Below are 23656 nucleotides of genomic sequence, written 5' to 3'. Positions count from 1 at the left end.
AGCTTTTGAGAATTTGTAGTTGTCCTCAATTGATGAAGCTTTTATTGGTGAAGCTTTGTAGGTGAAGCTTTGGAGTTGAAGCTTTTTTTTTTTTTGTACCATTAATTGATTTTTCTTCACACTATCTTGATCAAGATGTGTGAAGCTTTTGAGAATTTGTAGTTGTCCTCCATTGGTGAAGCTTTGTTGAATTTCCCTTTTTTTTTTTTTTTTGGAAAACTAGAAATTTGAAAATGTGGGAGAGAAAACATATACAAATTTTGCTTCCACACTGTTGAGCAAGAGATTGTGATGCAAGCCACACCTTGTACTAGTCGAAGGTTTGGATGAACCATATAAATTGAATTTGCTTCGAAGGTTTGAGAATTATAGTTGCACTCCATTGATGAAGCCACTGTCTTGATCAAGAGTGTGTGAAGCTTTTGAGAATTTTGGTTGCCCTCCATTGATGAAGCTCTTGTTGACACCATAAATTGGTTTTACTTCGCACTGTCTTGATCAAGAGTGTGTGAAGCTTTTGAGAATTGTGGTTGCCCTCCATTGATGAAGCTCTTGTTGTTGGCACCATAAATTGGTTTTGCTTCACACTGTCTTGATCAAGAGTATGTGAAGCTTTTGAGAATTGTGGTTGAACTCCTTTGATGAAGCTCTTTTTGGCACCATAAATTGGTTTTGCTTCACACTGTCTTGATTAAGAGTGTGTGAAGCTTTTGAGAATTGTGGTTGCCCTCCATTGATGAAACTCTTGTTGGCACCTGATCGGATCATATTTATATATATTTTTACTTCGAATTCACTCGTCTTTTCTTAGTTAGTTCCTTATATTTTTGAGCTATTTACGTTATTTTTGTGTTTTTAGGATTTGTTATGCAAAGAAAATAAAAATAACACAAATGAGTTTTAAATAATAAAAGGAATAAAAAATTCAAGACAGCAGGGCAACAAAACAAGTGGTTGCACTTTTAAGTGCTCCGCTTGAGAAATATAATGATATTGTCACAGCCTTGAAGCTTACAAATTATCCTCGTGTCTTGGAATTTCTTGATAGTGGAACAAATAAAGTCATGGCTACTGTTATAATTCAAAGCATTATGAAAAATACAACTCATGTTTTAACTGCTGAGAAGGTATGGTTAAATCATTGAGAGTCCTTTTCTCCGAGTTTGCTTCTTAATGACATGGAATGCTATTTTTACAGGTTGAGGCATTATTTGAATTAATAAAAGGACTTATTGAGGATTTGGATGGGCCTCTTAATGATGAGGTTGATAAAGAGGATGGAACATGGAATGGCAAAAACAAAAGAAAAGAAAGAAGTTGATGGGAGACACGGACAGCACAAGCAGAGAAAGAAGAATAAGAAAATAAAGTTGATGGGAGACATGGAGTAATGGGAAAGAATAAAGCTTTGAACAGCAATAAAAATAGAAGAGGGCAGCGTGAGGAAGGAATAAATAAAAAAAAGATGCTTTGGCAGCTGGAGGGCAGGTCAGGAGATAGAGGGAAGTTAGAGGGCGGAAAAGAATAAAAGAAGGAGAAGTAGATTGGTGTGAGGGGGTCTTGGAGCGGGAGAAAGGGGCTGCCCTTTGGGCAGCTCGCAGAGAAGAGGCGCTGCCTTTGGCAGCGAGAGAGGCCCGAAGGGGGGAATTGGTGGAAGGCAGAGGGCTGCCCTTTGGGCAGCGTGAAGCTGCGGAGAGAAGGGAAGGGGGAAGCTGCCCTTTGGCAGCGAGGTCAGACAGCACAGGAAAACAGAAAGAAGGAGGGCAGCTCGCAGACGTAGAGAGGACAGGAGATCAGCATGAAAATGCAGTTCAGAGTCCATGCAGTTCAGAGTCCAAGCAGCAGATCCTTTCTTTCGGTTTAATCTTTCCAAACTCCTATTTTATTTTTGTTTTAATAATGTGTAATTAATTTTATTTTGGCTAGAGGTTAATTCAAAGCCATGATTTATATTTGTAATATGAATTGATTATCTTCGGTTGTGATTTCATAAGTTGTGATTTCAATTTACTTATTTGTTCGTATAAAAACTGATTTGTGTATGTTGGTTGAGAGTGCACGCTTAATTTACATGCATGAATTTGACGCTAGAATATAAGGGAATTTCACCTAATCGTTATGAACTTATATTCATAAGTAGTGAAGGTTGCTAGTCACAATCACGTTAAGTAAATTCTTGGCATAAGTTTCATGCAAATCATAGTAACGAGTGTCTCGTCAATGCTTATGTTTTTCATAGAACTTATTGATTCTTGCTTGTATCTCTATTATGCAACTCATGTAGGGAACTTGTAGGGAATGTTTTGGGTTGTCGTATGCAATCATCCAACCCAATAACTTGTGGAAAAACTGAGGGTTAATTTAAGCGTACCTAATTAACTTGGGGCATTGAGAATTAATAATTTATTGAAAGAACAACTGAAAATTAATTTAGGTTGCATATGTGTCATGTGTGGAGAAGAACCCTCTAGCTAGTCTGTCATTTATCATTTTACCTTAATTTTATGTTTTTGTCAATTCTGTAATTTAATTAAGTTTAATTTACTTTTCATCAAAACCAAACACCCATCCATTATTAAATTATATTATTTAGTTAGTTTTCTTTATTGTTAGTCTTTTAATTCAATTTCCGTCCATTTCAGTTCTTAGTGTTTAATCAGATCATTTTCATTATTTTGAGTCATCCTAAGTGTGTTTCGAGTTATTAGAGTTTTTAGCCTAGTTTTGTATCATTGAGTCTTGTTTAATATTTTTAAATTAATTTAGAATAGATTAGCAATCCCTCCTAATCCCCGGCCTAGAACGATACCCTACTTACATCTATACTACAATTGTCAAAAAGAGGGTTTAATTTGTGTGTCAAGTAATTCTCGCACCAGCACCATAAATTGGTTTTGCTTCACACTGTCTTGATCAAGAGTGTGTAAAGCTTTCTACGAGTTGTAGTGTTTGCATTGTTACAGAGGGGAAATGTTTGAATCAGATGCAAGAGGGTTGAATAACTTGATCTTCGTATGCCATGCAGTAAAGTTGTTGTTGGCTTGCAATAAGACTTTGTTGGTGACTATAACTCTTGTTGGGCATAAGTGCTCATCTAGTTGAGTTGTCAAGCTTGAGGGTTTTTGATTATTTGTGGATGCTAGGAGTTCACATGTACAAGTTGTACCACTTGTCTTCTAGTAGGTGGAATGAATGGTGAGTTGCTTTCATCACTTGGTTGGTGGTACGAATGTGAGTTCCTTCTTCCTCTGGTTGGTGGCATGAATGGCAAGTTACCAAATGATATTAGAGTACGAGTTGTACATTTCATCACCTGGTTGGTGGCATGAAGGAGAGTACAGGTTGTACATTTCATCACCTGGTTGGTGGCATGAATATGAGTTCCTTTTTCACCTGGTTGGTGGCATGAATGGTAAGTTGCCAAATGATATTAGAGTACGGGTTGTACATTTCATCACTTGGTTGGTGGCATGAAGGAGAGTACGGGTTGTACATTTCATCACCTAGTTGGTGGCATGAATGGCAAGTTGCCAAATGATATTAGAGTACGGGTTGTACATTTCATCACTTGGTTGGTGGCATGAAGGAGAGTACGGGTTGTACATTTCATCACCTGGTTGGTGGCATGAAGATGGGTTCCTTCTTCACCTGGTTGATGGCATGAGTGGCAAGTTGCCAAATGATATTAGAGTACGGGTTGTACATTTCATCACTTGGTTGGTGGCATGAATATGAGTTCCTTCTTCACCTGGATGGTGGCATGAGTGGCAGGTTGCCAAATGATATTAGAGTACGGGTTGTACATGTCATCACCTGGTTGGTGGCATGAAGGAGAGTACGGGTTGTACATTTCATCACCTGGTTGGTGGCATGAAAATGAGTTCCTTCTTCACATTTCATCACCTGGTTGGTGAGAATAAGGGCAAGGTGTCTAGGCACATTGTAGCAAGTGTCGAATGACACAAAATATGTTGAACCCTTTCAAAGCATAGTTGGCTTATGTATGAATATGTTAAAATGTATGATTGAACGAATATACTGTGAAGCTGTTCGTTTATTTGTATAGTCTTGTTGACATATACTTAGACTTTGCCAACAACTTCAAACGGTCCATCCTTTTTGGACTAAGTGTTCCTTCACTTGGGACTCTGTCGCAGAGTAATCTTTTCTTCAATACCCAGTCCCCCACTTTGAAAGAACGAGGTTTGACCCTTGAGTCATAGTAGTTGGAGATGCGCTGCTTATAGGCGACATTCCTCAAGTGAGCCTAGTTTCTATGTTTCTCGACTAGATCTAAGTTGAAGGTAAGTTGTTTGTCATTTTCACTTTGCACGTAGTTTTGGACTCGGAACGTTGCTTGCTCAAGCTCAACTGGGACAACTGCCTCTGTACCAAAGGCAAGTGAGAATGAGGTTTCTCCTGTTGATGTCCGATACGAAGTGCGGTATGACCAAAGAAGTTAGGGTACAAATTCTGGCCAACAACCTTTAGCCTTGTCCAAGCTGGTTCTCAAAGTTCGCTTGGTAATTTTGTTAATGGCTTCAACTTATCCATTAGACTGGGGATGAGCTGGGAAGGCAAAACATAAGTTGATGTTAAATTAGAGCAGAACATCCTGAACTTATTGTTGTCGAACTGTTGCCCGTTGTCAGTGACTATCGCATTGGGAATGCCGAATCTGCAAGGGATGTTCTTCCATACGAAGTCTTCTATTTTTGCCTCAGTAATGGTTGTCAAGGGTTCTACTTCGGCTCACTTTATGAAGTAGTCAACTGCAACGATTGCATAGCGAACCTTGCCCTTCCCTGCAGGCATTGGGCCGATCAATTCAAGTCCCCATTGGGTAAAGGGCCAAGGACTGATCATAGGAGTGAGCGGCTCGGGAGGGGAGTGAAGAATAGTTGCGTAGCGTTGACACTTATCACATGAGCGGGATATTCTGATGGCATCTTGGTGGAGTGTTGGCCAGTAATATCCTTGGCGAAAAGCCTTGTGTGCTAGGGATCGAGATCCAGTATGATCTCCGCAGACTCCTTCATGTATTTCCCGAATGACAGTTTCCGCCTCTGCGGGCGTAAGGCATCTTAGGTATGGTAAGTTAAAACCCCGCTTGTAGAGTTGGTCATTAATGATCAAGTAACAAGTAGCTTTGTATCGAATCTGCTTAGCTTGGACTTTGTCATTTGGAAGGGTGCTATGAGTAAGAAATCTATAAATCGGGGTAATCCAACTATCTCCTTGTTGTAAGTTGCACACTTCCGCAACCATGGTGCTTGGTGCTGCCAACAATTCGACCCGAATTTTTCTCCGCTGAGGCGAGGTGAGCCAAAGCATCTGCATGACTGTTTACCGCTTGAGGAATTTGGGTGATCTGGTAGTGGAAGTGCTTGAGCAACAATTGTGTTTGTGCCAAATATGCTGCCATGGAGCTATCCTTAGCGTCAAAGTTGTTGGTGACCAGGTTAACCACTAATTGGGAGTCACTGAAGATATCAATTTGTTTAACCCTAAGGTGTTTGGCCAAACGTAAGCCTGCTAAGAGGGCTTCATATTCGGCCTCATTGTTCGACGCCTTGAATTTGAAACGAATAGCATACTTCATCGCCACTTTGTCAAGGGTCGTAAGGACTAGTCCTGCTCCACAACCCTGTTGGTTGGACGAGCCATCAACATATAAACTCCATGCTGGGGTTGTTGGTTCTATTTTTTGAGCGTCCGGGGGTAATGAAACCACATCTATAGGCGTAGAAACAATGGCAACAAGATATGTGAAGTCGGCGATGAAGTCTGCCATTGCTTGGCCCTTCTCAGCTGGCTTTGGTTGGTAGGAGATGTCAAACTCACCCAATGCTATCGCCCATTTGATCATTCGCTTGGAAGTGTCAGGACTTTGGAGTATTTGTCGAAGAGGATGATTGGTAAGCATGATGATGAAGTGTGCTTGGAAGTAAGGGCGAAGTTTTCGAGCAGACATGACCAATGCTAGAGCCAATTTCTCAATGTTGGAGTATCGTGTCTCCACATCTTGTAAGGCCTTGCTAGTGTAGTAGACTGGCCGTTCGACATTACCATCCTTTCAAATGAGAACGAACTTACTGCTGAAGCCGATACCGACAGATAGATAATGATAGTGTCACCAACCTCAGGTTTTGAAAGCAAATGGGCTTTACTCATGTAGTCTTTGAGGTTCTTAAATGCCTCAGCACATTCATCAGTCCATGTAATGTACTTCTTACTTCCCTTAAGTGTTTTGAAGAAATGAGCACATCTGTCTGTGGCTTTAGAGATGAACCTAGTTAAGGCTGCCACCTTGCCAGTAAGTCTCTGGATGTCTTTTGAAGTTACCGGTTCCTTCATGTCGAGGATTGCTTTGATCTTTTCGGGATTAGCCTCAATGCCTCGTTGGCTTATCATGAAACCTAAGAATTTGCCAGAGCCTACGCCGAAGGCACATTTGTTGGGGTTTAACCTCATTCGATAACTCTTCAGACTGGTGAAAGTTTTAGATAGGTTGGTGATGTGTTGGTCAGCATGTTTGCTCTTGACTAGCATATCATCAACGTAAACTTCCATGCTCTTCCCAATCTGTTCGGCGAACATTGAATTGACCAGTCTCTGATAAGTCGCTCCTGCATTCTTTAGGCCGAAAGGCATGACTTTATAGCAATATAGTCATTTGTCAGTAGTGAATGCTGTGTGTTCTTGGTCCGAAAGGTTCATAAGGATTTGGTTGTATCCTAAGTAAGCATCTATGATGCTCAGAAGTTCACACCCTGCCGTAGAGTCTATAAGTCTGTCTATGAGAGGAAGAGGAAAACTATCATTCGGGCATCCTTTGTTTAGGTCGGTGTAATTGACACACATTCTCCACAAGATCTTTTGGAGCAGGAGACTTTCCTTGGTTGGATTCTTCTTAACAAGGACAACATTTGCTACCCACGTTAGATGATTGACTTCGCGGATGAAGCCTATGCCTTTGAGTTTTTCAACTTCTGCCTTTATTGCCTCATACCGTTCAGCGTCATAAGATCTTCGCTTCTGTCTCACTGGCTTGGTCTTGGGGTCAATACTTAAATGATGACATATGATATCGGGAGAGATGCCTGGTATGTCCTCGTATGACCGGGCGAAGACCTTAGTGTTCTCTTGCAAAAAAGAGATCAATGCCAATCAAATGTGTGGTGACAAGGTGGTGCCAATCTTCACCATGCGATCCGGATAATCTTTTGAGATAGAGACCTTCTCCAACTCTTCAGCGGATTGTGCTTGCTAGGTGAAAGAGTCATCTCGAGGATGGTCGGGTTGACTGTTGCCACCGTGAAGATCCAAGTTGGCTTCGTCTGAGCTGGTCTTTATGACTTGGTCATGTATAGAAAGGGTTTCCTTGGGCACAAACAGGTGCTGTTGCTTGACCGAAGTGTTGTAACATGATCGTGCACTAAGTTGATCTCCTCTAATGTAACCATTGCCATAGGGGGTTGGAAATTTCATCAACAACATATGTGTGGATACCATGGCCTTGAGATCATTGATGCATGTGCATTCGAAGATGATATTGTATGCCGTTGGGCAATCAACCACCAGGAAGTTAGTGGTAATGGTAGCTATGTAAGGGCCTGTACCAATGGTGAAATGTAAGTGTATGCTCCCCAAAGGTTGCACGATATCACTGGAGAAGCTTATCAGAAGGGAAATCAAGCGATCGAGCAAGTGTTCAGCTACATTAAGTGCCCTGAAAGCTTCAGCAAACATGATATTGACCGAAGCCCCCGTGTCTACCAGGATTCGCCGTACTTCAAAGTTGGCTATGTGAGCTTCCACGATCAGTGGGTTGTTGTGAGGGTAGATGATACATTTTTCTTCCTCAGGGTAAAAACATATGGGATCCCAATTAGGTTTTTGATACTTACCTCCCCTGGTGTCTTCCACGTGAAACACTTGGTGGCCAGACCTTATGGCTCGTTCACTATTTTTCATGGCCCTGTTGGAAGATTTAGATATAGGTGTGTCACCACTTATGGAATATATCACATTTACCTGGCGTTGATTACGGTTACCCCTTGGAGGGTGAATGAGGAATTGATCAATTTTTCCTTCACGTGCCAAATCTTCAATATGATCACGAAGGGTGATACACTTCTCGCCGTCATGGCCGTTATGCTTGTGGTAACAGCAAAACGTGCCCGTGTTCTTCGTGGGCTTGTAATCCGAGTGCTTCAACTTTGGCTTCGGTATCAAGTGTGTTGTGCTGGGGTAAATGGCCACGCATGTGGCGTTCAAAGGTGTGTATACCTCATACCTCGAGGTAGGGGCTGTCCTGACACGTGTTTGACCTACTGTGTTGACTGCCTGGGGTCGGGGATTATCATGGCGATACCCTTGGTTATCGCAGTAGTGTCCCTTACTCCTTTTACTAAAATGAGACTGGTGAGGATGGAAATCTTTCCTTTTTCTATGAGATTGATATGTCTGTTGACTTGGTAAAGTATTAAGTAAGGCAGGGGGAGGCACCGCTGCCGTTTGGAAGGTCGAGGTCTTCTCATTTGGTTGGATTTGACTTCCATTCCCTACTTGCTGATAATGGGTGGTTGTTGGGGGTTTCCCTTGATATGTCATTGCCTCGGTGGAGGCATGGTTGTAAGCCTGTGCCATCACCTCAGAGTAAGTCTTCCAAGTGTTGGCATTGATCATGTACTTGAAGAAACAATCACGTAGGCCTGCCGTGAAAGCATTGAAGGCGGTCTTGTCATCTGCCTCAGCGCAACGAGAATACTCATGGCTGAAACGACCGGCATACTCTTGTAGTGACTCGTCTGGCTTCTGGCGAATAGTGTACAAGTCATCTGCAAAATGTAAGCAATCGGTCTGGAAGATGTGTTGAGAGACAAACAGTTTCCTCAGTTCCTCAAATGAGTCTACTGTCTCAGGTGGAAGACGGCAATACCAGTTTAGAGCTCCGCTAGAGAGGATGAAGGGGAAGAGAAGACATCGCTATTCATCGGTATGCATCCGATATGCCATGGTGGACTCAAAGAGGTGAAGGTGTTCAATTGGGTTTTCCCTTCCAGTATAGAGTTGTAAACCAAGCTTTTGTTTTGTTTTCGCTTGAATTGGGGTGTCAAGGATCCTCCTTGTGAGATGGCCATGCCTGGGTTGGTTCCAGTCAGGTATCTCGGCCTGACGTTCGGCCTTCAACTTGTTTACTTCCTCAAGGAGCTGTAGGACAAGGGGGTTTTGAGTGGAGTCATGTACCACTGGGATTTTCTTTCGTAAGTCTTCATCGCCTCTTTGAAGTAGGAAAGTTTGAGCAAGGGCGTGTGATTTTTCCTTGGACTCGCCGTACTGACTTCTAGGGCGAGTCTGTCGGAATACCTCAGAGTCCCCTGTACCTTCATGTTTCTCTAGGACATGTCGTTCCTTCCCTAGATTGGCAGCTGGCCTGGGTCGTGGGAGAAGACCGAGTATTTCAAAAATCCTTAGGTCATTGATCTTCGAGCATATGTGGAGGGGATTCTCTCGACGTTGCTTTAAGAAGTCTCGACAGTCACGATAAACAGCTTTCGATCCTTCCAACCCTTCTGCAAAGAGGTGTCTTCCTCCACTTCTCCTGCTTCGGGTCGAAGTAGCTGGGTTGAGAGAAGTCTCATGTTGATCAATGTTTTGATGATTAGCTCACTCCTCATCAGAGATACCTGTGTCGAAGGAAGGTGACCCTCCATGTTAGGGGGCACCTAGATGATAGTTGATATCCACAGGGGCAACAAGCTCGCGTGTTTGAGTACACATAGTTTCGTGGAGCGTCTCAAAGAGCTTCTCATACTGCTCCTGGAGGACCTCATTCTTCATTGCTATCTTGTTGTTTTGAGCTTCTAGCTTATCGATTTTAGCTTGAAGAGCAACCCTCTTTCATTCCTTCTTTCGTTGCTTCACACTAAGTGCAAGAGGGGTGTCATTCTGTGTGCTGTGGCTTCATTCGCTCCCCATGTTGGAGAGGGATGCCTGGTCAAAAGAGAGTGTACGAATGGTGGAAACTAGCTTGACAAAGTTGAAGAGAGTGGGAATAAGTGTCGTTCCCACAGACGGCGCCAAATGTTGATGCACAAAACCAGAGGTCTTGGTACAACGTAAATCCGACCGTGAATCTGCCATGAAATGTAAATAACACAAGATGTATCGTGGTTCACCCCAAGGTTTGGGCTACGTCCACACTGATTGTATTTCTCTGAGAGTATATGTGAGGGAGAGAGTGTGAGAGCTTTGCTCTAGATAGGAGAGCCTTAGGGTTTGTGAGGGTGAGGAGGCCCTTTTATAGAATAAGGATTCCTCCCTTAATTACATATTTGCCCCTTTCTTTATTACATAATTACATTTAAGTCCCCGAGTATTTATACGAGGTCTAAATACGAGGCCTTAAATATGGTATAAACAGACTCATTTTGTTTTAGGGGCCTGATTTGGGTGTGATGTGACCCTTTATTTTGTGTTGGGCTTATTTGTATTAGCATAGTCCGTACCCTTTTTTTGTATTGAACTATCAGTTTATCACAAAAAAAAAAAAAAAAAATTGTGTTACCGTTTGAGTCTGAGTTTGAATCTTTACTTTCATATCAATAATTTTTTTTTTCTTTCTAAAAAGTGGAATTTATGTTCTAAATTACTTTAAGATGAGAGAGAATAGTTTGAACCGGGAAAGTAGTGAATTGAAAAGAAAGGTTCAACCCACAAAGACAATCCGGCACTTGCTTTCATATAATGAAATATTTAGGATAGAATATTATTTTTGTCTGGAAAGAAAATTCGATTTAATAGACATGAACGTAGTTGTAAGCATAACCATGTTAATTAGGACACATGTGCTCTCTTAATCCACACTAGCATATGGGCACACACAAAGTGTGTGAGAAAATTTTTTATTTTTGTTTTTGAAATAGAAGGAGAGAGTAAGGGGGTGATAGAGAATGTGGGAGTGGGAAGTTTTTTATTTTTTATTTTTATTTTAATTAGAGATATATTAGGATTACATGTAAGTGATGCTTTGAAAAGAAAAAAAACAGCAAAATTTGGTTGTGTGAAATTACATTTCTAGCCCATATTTCTTATTCATGTTCTGTTTTAATTAGAGGGTTAAATTGGTAATTTCATAGGATTTTGGTTGACAATTAGTATTTTATTAATTAGTAGAGATAAATTTTAATATCGTTAACTAAAACGTACCTTATGATCACTCAATACTACGATTGGGTGGTATTTCTCTTCACTAAGAAGTGAGAGGTCTTAGGTTTGAATCTCGTGGATGGCGAATTCGAAACCAAATTAGGATGTTCATTATGTGGCTTTACCAAACTCCCCATTCCCTTAGTGTAAAAATATCGATGTACTCAAAGCGTACAATATGCATTGTATATGCAGCACGACACTAGTTCAAGAATACAATATTCGTAAAAGGTTTTTGGGGTTTAATACATGTGTATTAAGCAAGGTTCTAAAAAACGCTAGACGCTAGTCGGGCGGTGGGCTGGCGCCTAGTGTTTAGGCGGCCTAGGCGGATTTAAGTAAATTTCTTGTGTATCTTGTAAATACGTGCATATTGACACTGACAAAAAATTATACTTATATGAAATCCATGAATAAGATAATAAAAAAATGATAAAATGCAAAAAAAGTATCCAACAAGTCCAAAATTTTAAAACACATTAAGCATATATGTCATATAACCATAGTGAGGAGTATTGTAGGATGACATATGTACAATAAGTTCACAATTTAAAACCACATAAAATGAAAAATAGGAGGAAAACAAGGAAATATAGTAATGTAGATTGGATTTTTTTTTTTTAGTTTCAAAAAAGAAAAAAAAAACAGAAGGCCTAGCCCGGCTAGGGGCTGCCTAGAGCCCAGCTGATTTTTCCAATCAATTTGCAAGAAAACGTCTCAGGTCACTACCACCCAGCGCCTAGGCGCCGTCTAGGCACTGGCATTAAGGTAAAAAAAAAATCATTCTCAAGTGATTTCATTGTAAGGTTAGTCCTATTACATTCCTTCTATTTTATTGTTTTGAATTGGGCCTTAAAGTCTTGTTTTATTTTATAAGTCATAGTGTTAGTGGGTTAATTGTTAGTTGTTAAGAGAGAAAGAGATTAGTAAAGATCAAACCTGCATCATAGTGCATAAACATCAATACTTTCCGACATCGCAATAAAACGTCATCTATTTAGCCTTAAGGTCTTTTGATATGAACTAGTTCCGAACTACAACCCTGGCAAATAAGCAGTTTTTCTTACCCGACGACTATACCCCCCTCAAACATTCCTTTCAGAGTCATCCTTTAGATTAGAATAGTTAGAATGGGTTTTGGTTTCATTGACTTTCTTGTTTAGCTGCATAAGAGCAAGTAAACTACCCGTGATGCGCTTCTTTTTTATTGAATAAGAAAGGAGCTCACCTAGATCCAAGTCTCCCCAATCCTAGTGCGGTGGGTCGGGCCGCGATAAGACAGCAAGCAAGCGTACATTTGTTTGCTTCTGCTCCACCAAGCACGAAAGTTTAAGGATAACTGGTGGAAATTTCTTCACACAGTTTTTTCCACGAGAGAATTCAACTCCAAAAAAACGAATGAGGATCCTTTTTGTGAGGATCTTATCTAGATCCTCTTTGCTAGGATCTCGATGATCCTCCAATCGTGTTCGTTCATCATACATCGTGCAGTCAGAAATTATTTTAAATTATTCTATTTAAAATTAAACATTAATAGTATTTGACGAAAACTAGTCGCACGATGTATAATAAACGAACACGATTGACTCCATTTAAGCATGATTTGAGTGTACGGGATTGCATTTGTTTTCTGTGTTTGGGTTCCCATCGCAATACTAGCTGCATTGGACTTATCAATCTTGTATTAGAATAAAGGAAAAATAACGAAATTGATTTGAAAATTTTGAGTTTTAACAATAAAGACAAAATAAAGGGTAAAGTGAATAGTACCATGATTGACTTTTTAGTGTAAAAATGTTATTTTTCATTAAAATGAACAATATCGAGAGTTTTTTGTTAAAGTTTCCTTAGAATAATTATGAAATTATTTATTTTTTTGGACAAAAGAGTTGTTATGAAATTATAAATTACAGAAAATGTGCGCATAAGGTGGAGATCCAATGGTAATAATCTATGGAGTTTTTCATAGAAAAAAAATAAAAAAATAAAAATCAAACAGGTCAAAGATTGAGAGAGAAGGTGAGGGAGATACAGTTGAATAATGGCTCAGCTCTTGAAAGTACCCGCTATACCTTTCCCTCAAAGTCTAAGACGCAACGGCTGCTGGACAAGCTCACCTCGATTTCACAGAGCTACAACACTGGCTCTTACAACCCACGACGCCCACAACACCACCAAGCGCTCCTCCTTTCATAGTACCAATACTCGAAAGCTTCCTATAATCCTCTTCGACATCATGGACACAGTTGTTCGTGACCCCTTTTACCACGATGTCCCTGCCTTCTTCAGGTACCTCAAATTCTCCTCTTTTTTTTCTGTTTTCTTCGATGGGGTTGTGTTTTTCGTGCTGTTGATTCAATTGGGTTGTATTATAATCGAGGAAAGATGATAAATTTATCAGCTTTTACTGGTTTTATAGGATATTGAAAAATTGGATGTCTTGGAATGTTTGACTTTTGAAGTCCCACTGTCCCCCAGCTATGAAATTGAGATTTTATGTGCAGAATGTCTTTCGAAGAATTGATCGAAAGCAAGCACCCGACTGCATGGATTGAGTTTGAAAAGGGTATAACTGATGAGGTACACTTGGAATTGGTGTAGCAAACTTATGTTTACTAGGACGTTAAGCGAAAACCAATATATGATATCAGTTCAGTTATGAACTTTGAACAGGAAATTTGAGTGCTTTTGAGAAGCTTTCGTGAAAATAAATGTTTGAACTCAAGTTATAGTGCATAGTTTTGTTGAATTTGAACGGAACCAACCGAAGATTATACATTCAAAGTCTGTATCTTTTGTCCTTGCTATAGCTTCTGCTTTTGTCCTTGCTATAGCTTCTGCTTTTGTCCTTGCTATAGCTTCTGCATCACAAAATTATTTGTACCCCAGATGGAGCTAGCAAGAACATTCTTTAAGGATGGAAGGCCTATAGATTTGGAAGGTTAGTTGGAGTTTCTTACTATTTTCCAGCCATGTCTGTGGTCTTTTATGTATTTCAAATACTGAACCATTCATTTTCATTAGTTTTAACTTGATCTTTGGCCATTAGAACTAGTAAGAACGTACTTCATCTGACTTGAAAACTACTTTTCATGTTGCTGCGTTTTTCTGCTGATAATCTTGTGTAAACAGTCCCTTTTCTGCTTTATGAAGTTTGGCACTGATAGCAAAAAGAACAATGATTTATGTACTGTGGGATTCGCTAATCGGTGAAAGTTTTATGCAGCTGAAATTGTTTGTCATCAAAATCTCAATATTTCAGTATTTTTCGTGACTCTTAGATATGTGGTGAATGTGAAACGGCATCCTATTTTAAACCCTCATTTTTGGGCCCTCTTAGCTGTATTGCAACTTGCAACCACAATATACCTCCTGTTAGAATTAATCCTTTTGTTTCAAATTCGAAAAGGACTGGGAAAATGATACTATCGTAAAATGCCGGTGGTGAGAGTAGAACACTATATTAAGCATCTGCTGCAACAGGCCAAGACTGCAATTTTTTCTTTCCTTTTGGTTGATTGATCACAACTGCTTTGGACTCGATGTGGTACATTGTCTTGTTCGTATGTCAGAGTCTTTTATACATCCTGAATTACATTTATCTTGCAAAGTGTAGATACGTTGTACTGATTCCAAAGTCATAAGTTACAATAGGAATTGTTAATTTTTTATTATGTCCTTTGTTATATTTGAAAGCTTCATTACAAATTGCTTCTGAACGACTTCCACAATATTGTCAATTTTATTGATTGGGGAGATTGAAGAACTGAAGTCTGTACATAGACATGATTGGATTCTCATATAATTTGCTTCTATCTATGCCTCTTCCTTCTGAATCTTACGGGAAAGTGCATAATTTCTCTTTGCAGGCCTGAAAAATTGCATGAAGAAAGGATACTCCTATGTTGAAGGTGTTGAGGAATTGCTTGATGTGTTAAAACGTAACAACTACGAGATGCATGCTTTCACAAACTATCCGATCTGGTTAGATGAAATTTCTATAGTTTTGTTTTCTTATCACGCTAAGCACTTCATCATTTTACTCAGGAGGAATTCCTTTTTCTTTTTTGGGTAGGTATGAGATGATTGAGGACAAGTTAAACATATCAAAATATTTATCTTGGACGTTTTGTTCATGTATAACCGGTATGTTAAGTGGCTTGACATTTTATTTGTGAAATTCTCTTCCATCTGCTCGCTGCAAAGAATGTCTAAATGAATGTCTCAACTCTTCCTATTCACTTTTGCATTTCAGGGAAGAGGAAGCCCGATCCTGAATTCTATTTGGAGGTTGTGAGACATCTGGAAGTTGATCCGGGAAGCTGTATCTTCGTTGATGACAGGTTTGTTACGACACAATTTTCAACACGTTGAATTCACACATTGGTCTATGCAAGCTTTGAAGGTCGTAACTTGGAGACGTTGAGGTAATTAACTTCACATTGTAATTAACGTGTCGGTTCATGGTTTCATCACAGGGTGAGAAATGTAGAGGCCGCGAAGGAAGTTGGCATCGTCGGTCTACATTTCAAAAATGCAGAATCGCTTCGTCAAGATCTTTTATCGATGGGGATTGACATTTCAACGAAACAAACCAATCTTCAACAAGAATAGTTGTCTTTCTTGTCATTCATTTATCATTTATATCAATTGTTTTTTCCAGTTGCTTTCATCCTGGGAGTGAAGATTTTCTCAGAACGAAAGCTGGATTAACTTTCTGATCAACTTCCAGAAAGAAAATGGCCTTCACACGTCCAAGCTATATGTATACTTTGTTCACAAGGTTCTTAATAACATTTTCTTTTTCTCGAATTTTGTAACAATTGTTAAGATAACATGGCCTTCTTTTACTATTTCTTCGTGGAAAGTCATTCGCGTGTGGGACTAATGTGAGCTTGGGTGAGACCAAATATAAGGATTCATGTTTTACAAAGGGCGTCAAACAGATGATGTGATTTGGCAATCGAATTCAAGAATTTTTCACATGTAAGAGAAATTATTAAGTCTGGACGATCGGCGGCGTGGCCTCTACCTAACTTTCGCGTGGTCCGGTCGTCCGGACCGAAAAGGTTCTCCGCACTTCAGCATGGAGAGGGCTTTTGTGATCTGAATGTTATGTCAAGGAAAAATATTTTACCAACCAAAAAAAAAAAAAAAAAAACTTGATTTCTGTTGCATTTTTACAAATATTAACTTCTTTTCTACACCAACTTGGATAGCGGTTTAGCAATATATCTTTTCACTTGTAAGTTTGATGTATCAAATAACAATAACATATAATAAGGCCCCGTTTGGGATTGAGGTGATTTTAAAAAAAGCTACTGTGAAAAAAAGCTGAGGGTCATTTTTGTGTTTGGTAAACTGAAAAAAAGGGCTTATTTTGGAAGCTGCTGTGAGAATAAGCTGAAAATCAAAGGAAAAGCTGAAGTTGCTATTTGCTGCTTTGAAAAAAAGCCAGTTTTTTTAAAGCACACGGAGCTACAGTGCTCCTTTAATGAAAAGACACACTATCATCCTGGTTTTTTTTTTTTTTCCAAAAGCACTTTCACAAAAAAGTTTACCAAACACTCTACTGGCTTTATTTCACAGCCGCTTATTCTCACAGCACAGCCGTTTATTCTCACAACAGCTTTTTTTTCAAAGCACAGCAATACCAAACCAGCCCTAAGAGTATTGAGCTTGACATCTAATTTTGACCGAACCCTTGTGTCGCTTGGTCGAATATCTATCCCTTTACAGACTAATAGTATTTTTCCTTACTCGGCAAGTCTCAGGTTACTAACAATATTGTTTAATAAATTACAATTTCTTTTTAACCACCAAGGCAGTTCAATGGTTAAGGACGAATTTTAGGTCTATATTTCATGCACCACATATTGATTTCTTGCCGAAGCCACTAGCTGTTTCCATTTAAAAAATATATATATATATATAATTATGGGCTCGTTTGGATGTGCTTTTAAAATGACTGAAAACACTTTTGGTGAAAATGTTTTTGATAATAATCCTTAGTAAAAATCCAAGTGAATCATGTAAAAGCACTTTAAGTGCTTACTGCAAGAAGCACATATCTGGTGCTTCTTCCAAAAAGCACTTAATGTGCTTTTAGAACTCAAAATCAATTTAACCAAAAGTGTTTTTAGACATTTTAAAAGCACATCCAAACAAGTCATATAACACTTATTTTCTATTTAAACGTGTATTTCTCCTTTTTTTTCAGGTGAATATTTTCTTATCCTAAAAAATAAATAATTAAATTGCGCAACCATAAAATAAAACTCATCAGAGTGCCGGGCTGACTATACGTCTTTGAGCGATTTTCCACTGTGCCGGAAGAGAGAACGCAAAGTCCTCCAAAGATGTGGTGTGTTGGGGCCTTGGCCTCAAAAACCATGACACCATCTGCCCCTTTCCCTCTCGCTGGAGCTGCGAGCAGAGCCCCCACCAATTCCCTCGCTTCACTCCACCTCCACCGTGCCTCTCGGCGTCCCCGCCCTCCTTCCGCCGTCTCTCTTTCAAATCACTCGTCCTTCGGACCCAAGCTCTCTTCGAAGAAAACCCTCTCTATCCGATGCTCCGCCGGTACATCACTCACCCTTCTCTCACTATTCTGCTTTTTATTGCTCTAATTCTGCACTTTGATGTCTGCATGTTGGTTGTTTATGTTGGGGAAATCTAGGCAAATTTTGTTGTGATTTTTGAGGTTTTCGGATTTAGGTTGTGTTGAATTGATGTCGTTGAATCGGTATATCGAAAATAAGGATGCTTCTTGCTTGTCGATGATTACAAGAATTCATTTCTGGGAATTTTAACTAAAAGTTGTTGGTAATGTTTATTTTAACGAAAAACCACATTTTTATACTAAAAAGTCTATTCACTTTACCTTTTATTTTGTCCTTATCGTTAAAACTCAAAATTTTCAAGCTTTTTTCTTTAGTTTTCCTTTCATTTTGGTTAATGTCAATATATGTAGTAGTAATATTGTTGCGATGTTCTAGTAAAATAATTGATTGGCAGTAAGATTTTATGCTAAATGTATCAACTTGGAGTCCTTAAAAAAAAAAGGAGACGTTGTTTGGGAATTGTTCACAATTATCATAAGGATCTTGGTTGGTGTCATGATCGGATAAATGTGAACACTTAGATTGTCGAACATTTGATGTTCGATTGTTAACTATTGTCCAAAGTGGAGTACGTGATTGTTATGCTGGCTCTTTGCTCAATTCACTTTTGTTTAGATTGTGTATCGAATGAGACCTTCCTTAGCAACTGGTCGAGGAGAGCAGATTTATCATTTATGCACCCGTTATTTTAAAGTTTCGGGATTGAATTATAGTGTCAGGAGTTCTTGTAAGGTGTCCTCGTTTTTAAACTTTCACAAGGTACCAACTCTCTCATCCCCCATCGCTCCCTCCCTGTGTGTGCAGCATTAACTCCGGAGCTGAAGAATACGTTGGACAAAGTTGTTACTTCACACAAAGTGGTTCTATTTATGAAGGGAACAAAGGATTTTCCACAGTGTGGTTTTTCTAACACTTGCGTACAGATATTGAGGTCTTTGAATGTGCCTTTCGAAACAATAAACATACTAGAAAATGAACTATTGCGCCAGGGATTAAAGGAGTATTCGAGTTGGCCAACATTTCCTCAACTCTACATTGAAGGAGAGTTTTTCGGAGGCTGTGACATCACTGTTGGTAAGTTAATTGAAGTTATTGTAGTGTTTACATTTTTCCAAATTTAGCGGCTAACAGAGTGATAAAGTTATTATGTATGCGAGCGTCTTAACTGCAAACTTGCGGTTCATCTCTACTCAGAAATTAAGTACAATGAACAGAACTGGGAGTTAAATGACGAAATTAGGTTTAAATGTATGTTTCATTGTGTTGAGAGTTGTCCGAGGGACAAGGTTTGCTATGTGCTTATATGATCTTAGGCTACTCCCTATATTGCCAATTGGTTTTATGGTGGAACCTCAATTTCATTACATTGATGGATTAGTTATGCTGCGTACAGATGTATATGATGGTTTAGAGTTTGCAATATGAAATCTTGACGAAACAATGTTGTTTGCAGATGCATATAAGAGCGGGGAGTTGCAGGAACTATTGGAGAAGGCAATGTGCTCGTAAACAGTTTGTATGCAGATATGCAAAAGGTCTCTCTTGTTCTTATGGTGAACGGAGATATATGGACGTTGTGGAAGGAGAAACCGAACACGACTTCGGGTGCTAGAAAAATGCTTATAAGTTATAACCATTTGAACTACAATTTCATGTGTCTAAGCTATAACCATTCCTTGTGTTCGGACTTTGAATCCAACAAACCATGGATGATATCAATCTTCGTTGTTAACATTGCAATTAACGTATAAACATAGCCATGTTAGCTGCTAAACCGAATGTTCTTTCCTATGTATCCGAGTTTGAATTTCGTCTGCGTGAAGAACGTATGCATTTTTAGCTACCCGTGTTCAACATTTTTTCTTCATTTTGAGAAATAAAGAAAAGAAATTTGGAGTGGCGCAATTGAAGCAGTTGTAAGGAACCGGATCCCCTCCTGAGCATAGGGTGAGGATTTTCCTGACCGGATCACCATTGAAATTTGATCCAATGACTACAAACAGGAATCCCTACCTTATGCTCGGGAGGGGGATCCGGTTACCAGTTGTAATTACAAAAAAGGACAAGAGGTAGGTGGCTGGTTATCATTGATTGGTCACGTTGGCCGACCCTGAGATGGGTAGGACTATTGCTTAATGTTCTGCCCTCCTCCGACAAACATAAGTACGACGATAGATTGACAAGGGTGGAACGAACCCACGACCAAACACACACCACCCCTGAAGCAAATCTCAACGAGGAGAGAGTTTCCGTCTCCCTCTCTCTCTTTCTGTCTCTCTATCTCTATCTCTAGACTCTTTCTCTCTCTCTACAGAGTCTCTGACTGGGAAATTCCTGGAATTTGATTCAATTTTTCGACAACATGAGTTTGACCCAGTTCGCCATGGTATGTGTTTCGTTAGCTTTAATGTTGTTTGTTGTTTGTTCTTCTCGATTTTACTATGAATTTAGAAAAAAGTTGTATAATTTTTAATGATGCTCCAATTATGTGTTCTGGGAAGTGCTGATTTTCTAAAAATTTGTGTTTTATTTCTTGGTTTATGAACTAAAAATTAGAAATTTTGGGAGTTGAGTGCTTCAAAGTTAAACTTATCTATCAGTTTATCTAAAATTTAATTGCTTTAAGCTTTTAAACTTAGGCAAAACCGAGCGCAGTGACTTTCTAGGAATTGATACAGCTACATTTTAGTTTATATAATTTTGAGAAAGCTGTTACATAAATAATTTGTATACATATGATTTGCTTCGAGTGCCAGAGTTCGTGTTTGAATATCGATATTTCATACTACAATGCTACCGAAATGCAGGTTGAGGAATTGGCTTCTCTTGTCAAAGACAATCTTACTTGCAAGCATCTTATTCTCTCAGTGGAAGAGGCCTTGGTGGACTTCCTTCAGAGTGATACCAGGCATGTAAGACAAACCCCTAAATGTTATTAGCATTGCCTGTTCTTATGAGATTAGTTTTACAGTAAAATCTTAAGATTATATCAAGCAGGAGTGATGCAATTCTTTGTGGTATGTCTAGGGTAAAACTGGAGAAATCATTAGTTTCAATTGGTGTTCCGTAGCATCTGCTTGCGCGTGTTACTGATGTTTTCGTGTTTTATCTTATTCTACAGCTCGGAGTAGATTCTTGTTGTTTTGATGTAGAGCTTAAGATTTGTGTGAAACTAAATCTTATTAAGGTCTTTTGTAATCATTGCTTGTGCTTCGAATACTAATGTAAACAATAAAAAATATTTGGGTTGCAGTTCCAGTGGGGTCTTGGAGTTGGAACCAATGAGCTCATACAACCGTCTTCTCTTGCATCGTCTGGCAGATATATTTGGGTATTCTCCTTTTCTCGATCCTATGTTTTGTGTCATATTTTTTCCCCTCATTGTTGGGAAAATAATGTTTTTGTTGAAGAATGTTTTAAGTCATATGTTCTTGACTCCTGTTGTTAGTAATCATATATTGCTTTTTGATAGGTTTTCCCATGAATCTGTTGGTGAAGGAGATGAACGCCACTTAATTTTGGAGCGATGCCCAGAGACATCAATGTATGTGAAGATTCTAACAAACATAACAGAAATATCTTGACATCAAAGTTTTCCTTCACTTGCTGCTCCAGTTTTCTATTTTAATATCGAGGCTTTGTTGGAAATGTTGCATTTTGGGACGGAAAGACATTAGTTAAAGTAAGACTGGTATCTTGTCTTACAATCTGTACTTACCAGACTCCTAAATGTTTTCATGAATGGTAGAATGTGAAGATTGTCTAGTTGATAAAGGGTATGGCAGGAAAGGTAGAGAATGAATTGTAGATGGTAGATTGGCATGAGTGGGGACGGTTGAAAGTAATTTTGAAAACTGTAGCATTAAAACTACTACTGGACCGGTTAAAGGGTTAGGGTACAAGAGCTGGACTTTCGATGTAATGTCACTTTTTGATATATGCCATTATAGAAACTCGTCTGACTAGAATACAACGCATGTAGAATAGGTATCAGATTTCTTCATACTGAACTAAGCTACGGAAATCTTGTTTTTCCTTCGGAATTTGAAGTCAACAAACTAAGGGTGATTTGGGCAACATTAGTGGTTTAAGATTAATGGAATTAATTCTTAGTCAAGCGTCCCTGTTTTTGTTCTGTTAATCAGTGCGTTTGGGTTGCAGACCTTCCATCCTTGTTGGTGATATTTTGTGGCAGTATGATGAGCCTGATTCTCCAACGACTTCACACCTATTATTAAAGAGGACAGAAAGCCGCCCAGGTACTGAATTTCCCTTATTTTCCATCCTTGCTGTATCTTGTGTAATATAAACTTGCAATTCAAATGCTTTCATCTGCAATGAGTACTTGTATCTACTGCTAGTTTTTGTGTTTCGTATTAATTTTAAAGTCCAATTTATAATTGTGCAGTCTCATGATATGCTACCTGTGGTTAGATATCTAGTTTCCTATTTAGATTAGGTCAATCAATCCTATGTGCTTTGATATAGGCTATAGAAGTCTTCATCTTAGCTCCCTACCGTCCTTCTATCCATGCTAAATGAAACCTTTTTGTTGTTTCTTGTGTTGAGGAAAAAACCACCTCTGCTTCACCATTCACTTGAGGAGAGAGAAGCAGCTTATTTGGCTGCTCGCGAGCGAATATTTTCTAGCGACTTGGGTGAGGTGAAAGAATCTGTCAGGCAGAAGCCACGTAGTGACCCTGTTGTTGCCCGACGGATGATAGCACATGCCCTAGGCCAGAGAATCAATCCTTCCAGTCAGGGTTCCCCTCATGAGGATTGCAAAGCTTCTGGAGGGCAGACCGATGAATTAAATGTTCAAGGCAAGGTTGCCGATGAGGCTAATTTGACTGCAGAATCTTTTCAACATACCATCTCCCTTTCGAACGGAGATATGAACTCGCGTGGTGAAGTGAAAAACAACCACCGTGGTAATAGTGGCTCACCTCTCACCCGAAGTGAAAAGAAGACATCCCAGAAACAAGGTGACCATTATGGAAAAAACGGACATGGTGTAGATGAGGAATGCATCAAAAGGGAGCAGGTGGGAGCAGCAAAGAGGATGTTTGCTAATGCCTTGGGAATGCGTTCAGGGAAGAATGGTTCTCTCTCGAAATGCAGCGAGGTAAAGCATGACAGCACGGAGAGTAACGGTTGAAGTGTTTAGAAAAGTACACCGGTTTGCTGTTTCATTTATCTTGCACCCAGCACAACTAAGCTCCGGGGCATCTTGGGTCTTCAGTCAAGTGAATGGTTTATGGGCATGCATTGAGAGTTCTGATGGCATGTGAGGAGATGCATGCAAAAGGAGGGAAACCTTTTCGGGGCAGAATGCTGGCGGCTGCTCAGTTCTATATGGATGGACAACTATTTTCCGCGCAGCCAGCCTACACAAGGAGCAGATTCTTAAGCATCTGCCATTGTCGAAGATAGGTTGTGTTAATTACGGGAGGCATCTGTATGGTATGGGTGGTGCAAGAAAGAATAAATCGCCACTCAAAGATTTTGCTGTCCACCTTGATTCTATTTCGTGCCCTTTTGTATTTGTTGGCTTGATATTTCCCAACTTCTCGAGCACAGGATCATCCCAAAACTCAAAATTTTTGTGTTTCAATAAAACTGCAAGCTAACTTGCAATTTATAACCAGTTTTGGGAAGATTTACAAAACCTATTCCGTAACTTATTTTCGTGTCATTTAGCCGCACCATAAGCTTACCGAACATGATCATGGACATTCAAGAGGCATTTTGGCCCGCCGGAATCCTGTTCCATGCTCGATTGTGTGAGCTATAAGCCTATAACAACGTATCTGCGAATT

General features: G+C 39.5%; 3 protein-coding genes across 4 annotated transcripts; all 3 read left to right on the top strand.

The window, feature by feature from the left end:
• Nucleotides 1-13145: 13145 nt before the first annotated feature.
• LOC103423602 (flavin mononucleotide hydrolase 1, chloroplatic-like) lies at nucleotides 13146-16026 on the top strand. The gene is made up of 7 exons (XM_070809942.1): nucleotides 13146-13503; nucleotides 13719-13794; nucleotides 14104-14155; nucleotides 15084-15198; nucleotides 15290-15360; nucleotides 15470-15557; nucleotides 15693-16026. The coding sequence occupies exons 1-7, from the start codon at nucleotides 13256-13258 to the stop codon at nucleotides 15826-15828; spliced, it is 786 nt and encodes a 261-aa protein (XP_070666043.1). The 5' UTR covers nucleotides 13146-13255; the 3' UTR covers nucleotides 15829-16026.
• Nucleotides 16027-17432: 1406 nt separating this feature from the next.
• Nucleotides 17433-19611, top strand: LOC103451130 (uncharacterized). The gene is made up of 3 exons (XM_008390568.4): nucleotides 17433-17796; nucleotides 18642-18911; nucleotides 19291-19611. The coding sequence occupies exons 1-3, from the start codon at nucleotides 17574-17576 to the stop codon at nucleotides 19344-19346; spliced, it is 549 nt and encodes a 182-aa protein (XP_008388790.2). The 5' UTR covers nucleotides 17433-17573; the 3' UTR covers nucleotides 19347-19611.
• A 338-nt stretch (nucleotides 19612-19949) lies between these two features.
• LOC103451131 (uncharacterized) lies at nucleotides 19950-23484 on the top strand. Of its 2 annotated transcripts, none has more exons than XM_008390569.4 (6): nucleotides 19950-20223; nucleotides 20645-20745; nucleotides 21091-21168; nucleotides 21310-21381; nucleotides 21999-22096; nucleotides 22400-23484. In XM_008390569.4, the coding sequence occupies exons 1-6, from the start codon at nucleotides 20200-20202 to the stop codon at nucleotides 22993-22995; spliced, it is 969 nt and encodes a 322-aa protein (XP_008388791.2). In that variant the 5' UTR covers nucleotides 19950-20199; the 3' UTR covers nucleotides 22996-23484. The 2 variants fall into 2 exon arrangements, with proteins under 2 accessions (XP_008388791.2, XP_028946047.1); XM_029090214.2 differs by having other exon boundaries at nucleotides 19954-20223; nucleotides 20645-20749.
• The last annotated feature ends 172 nt before the right edge of the window (nucleotides 23485-23656 follow it).

The sequence above is a fragment of the Malus domestica genome, chromosome 12 (genome assembly GCF_042453785.1).
Source record: "Malus domestica chromosome 12, GDT2T_hap1".
Lineage (NCBI taxonomy): Eukaryota > Viridiplantae > Streptophyta > Magnoliopsida > Rosales > Rosaceae > Malus > Malus domestica.
This window is presented reverse-complemented; position numbering and strand designations above follow the sequence as displayed.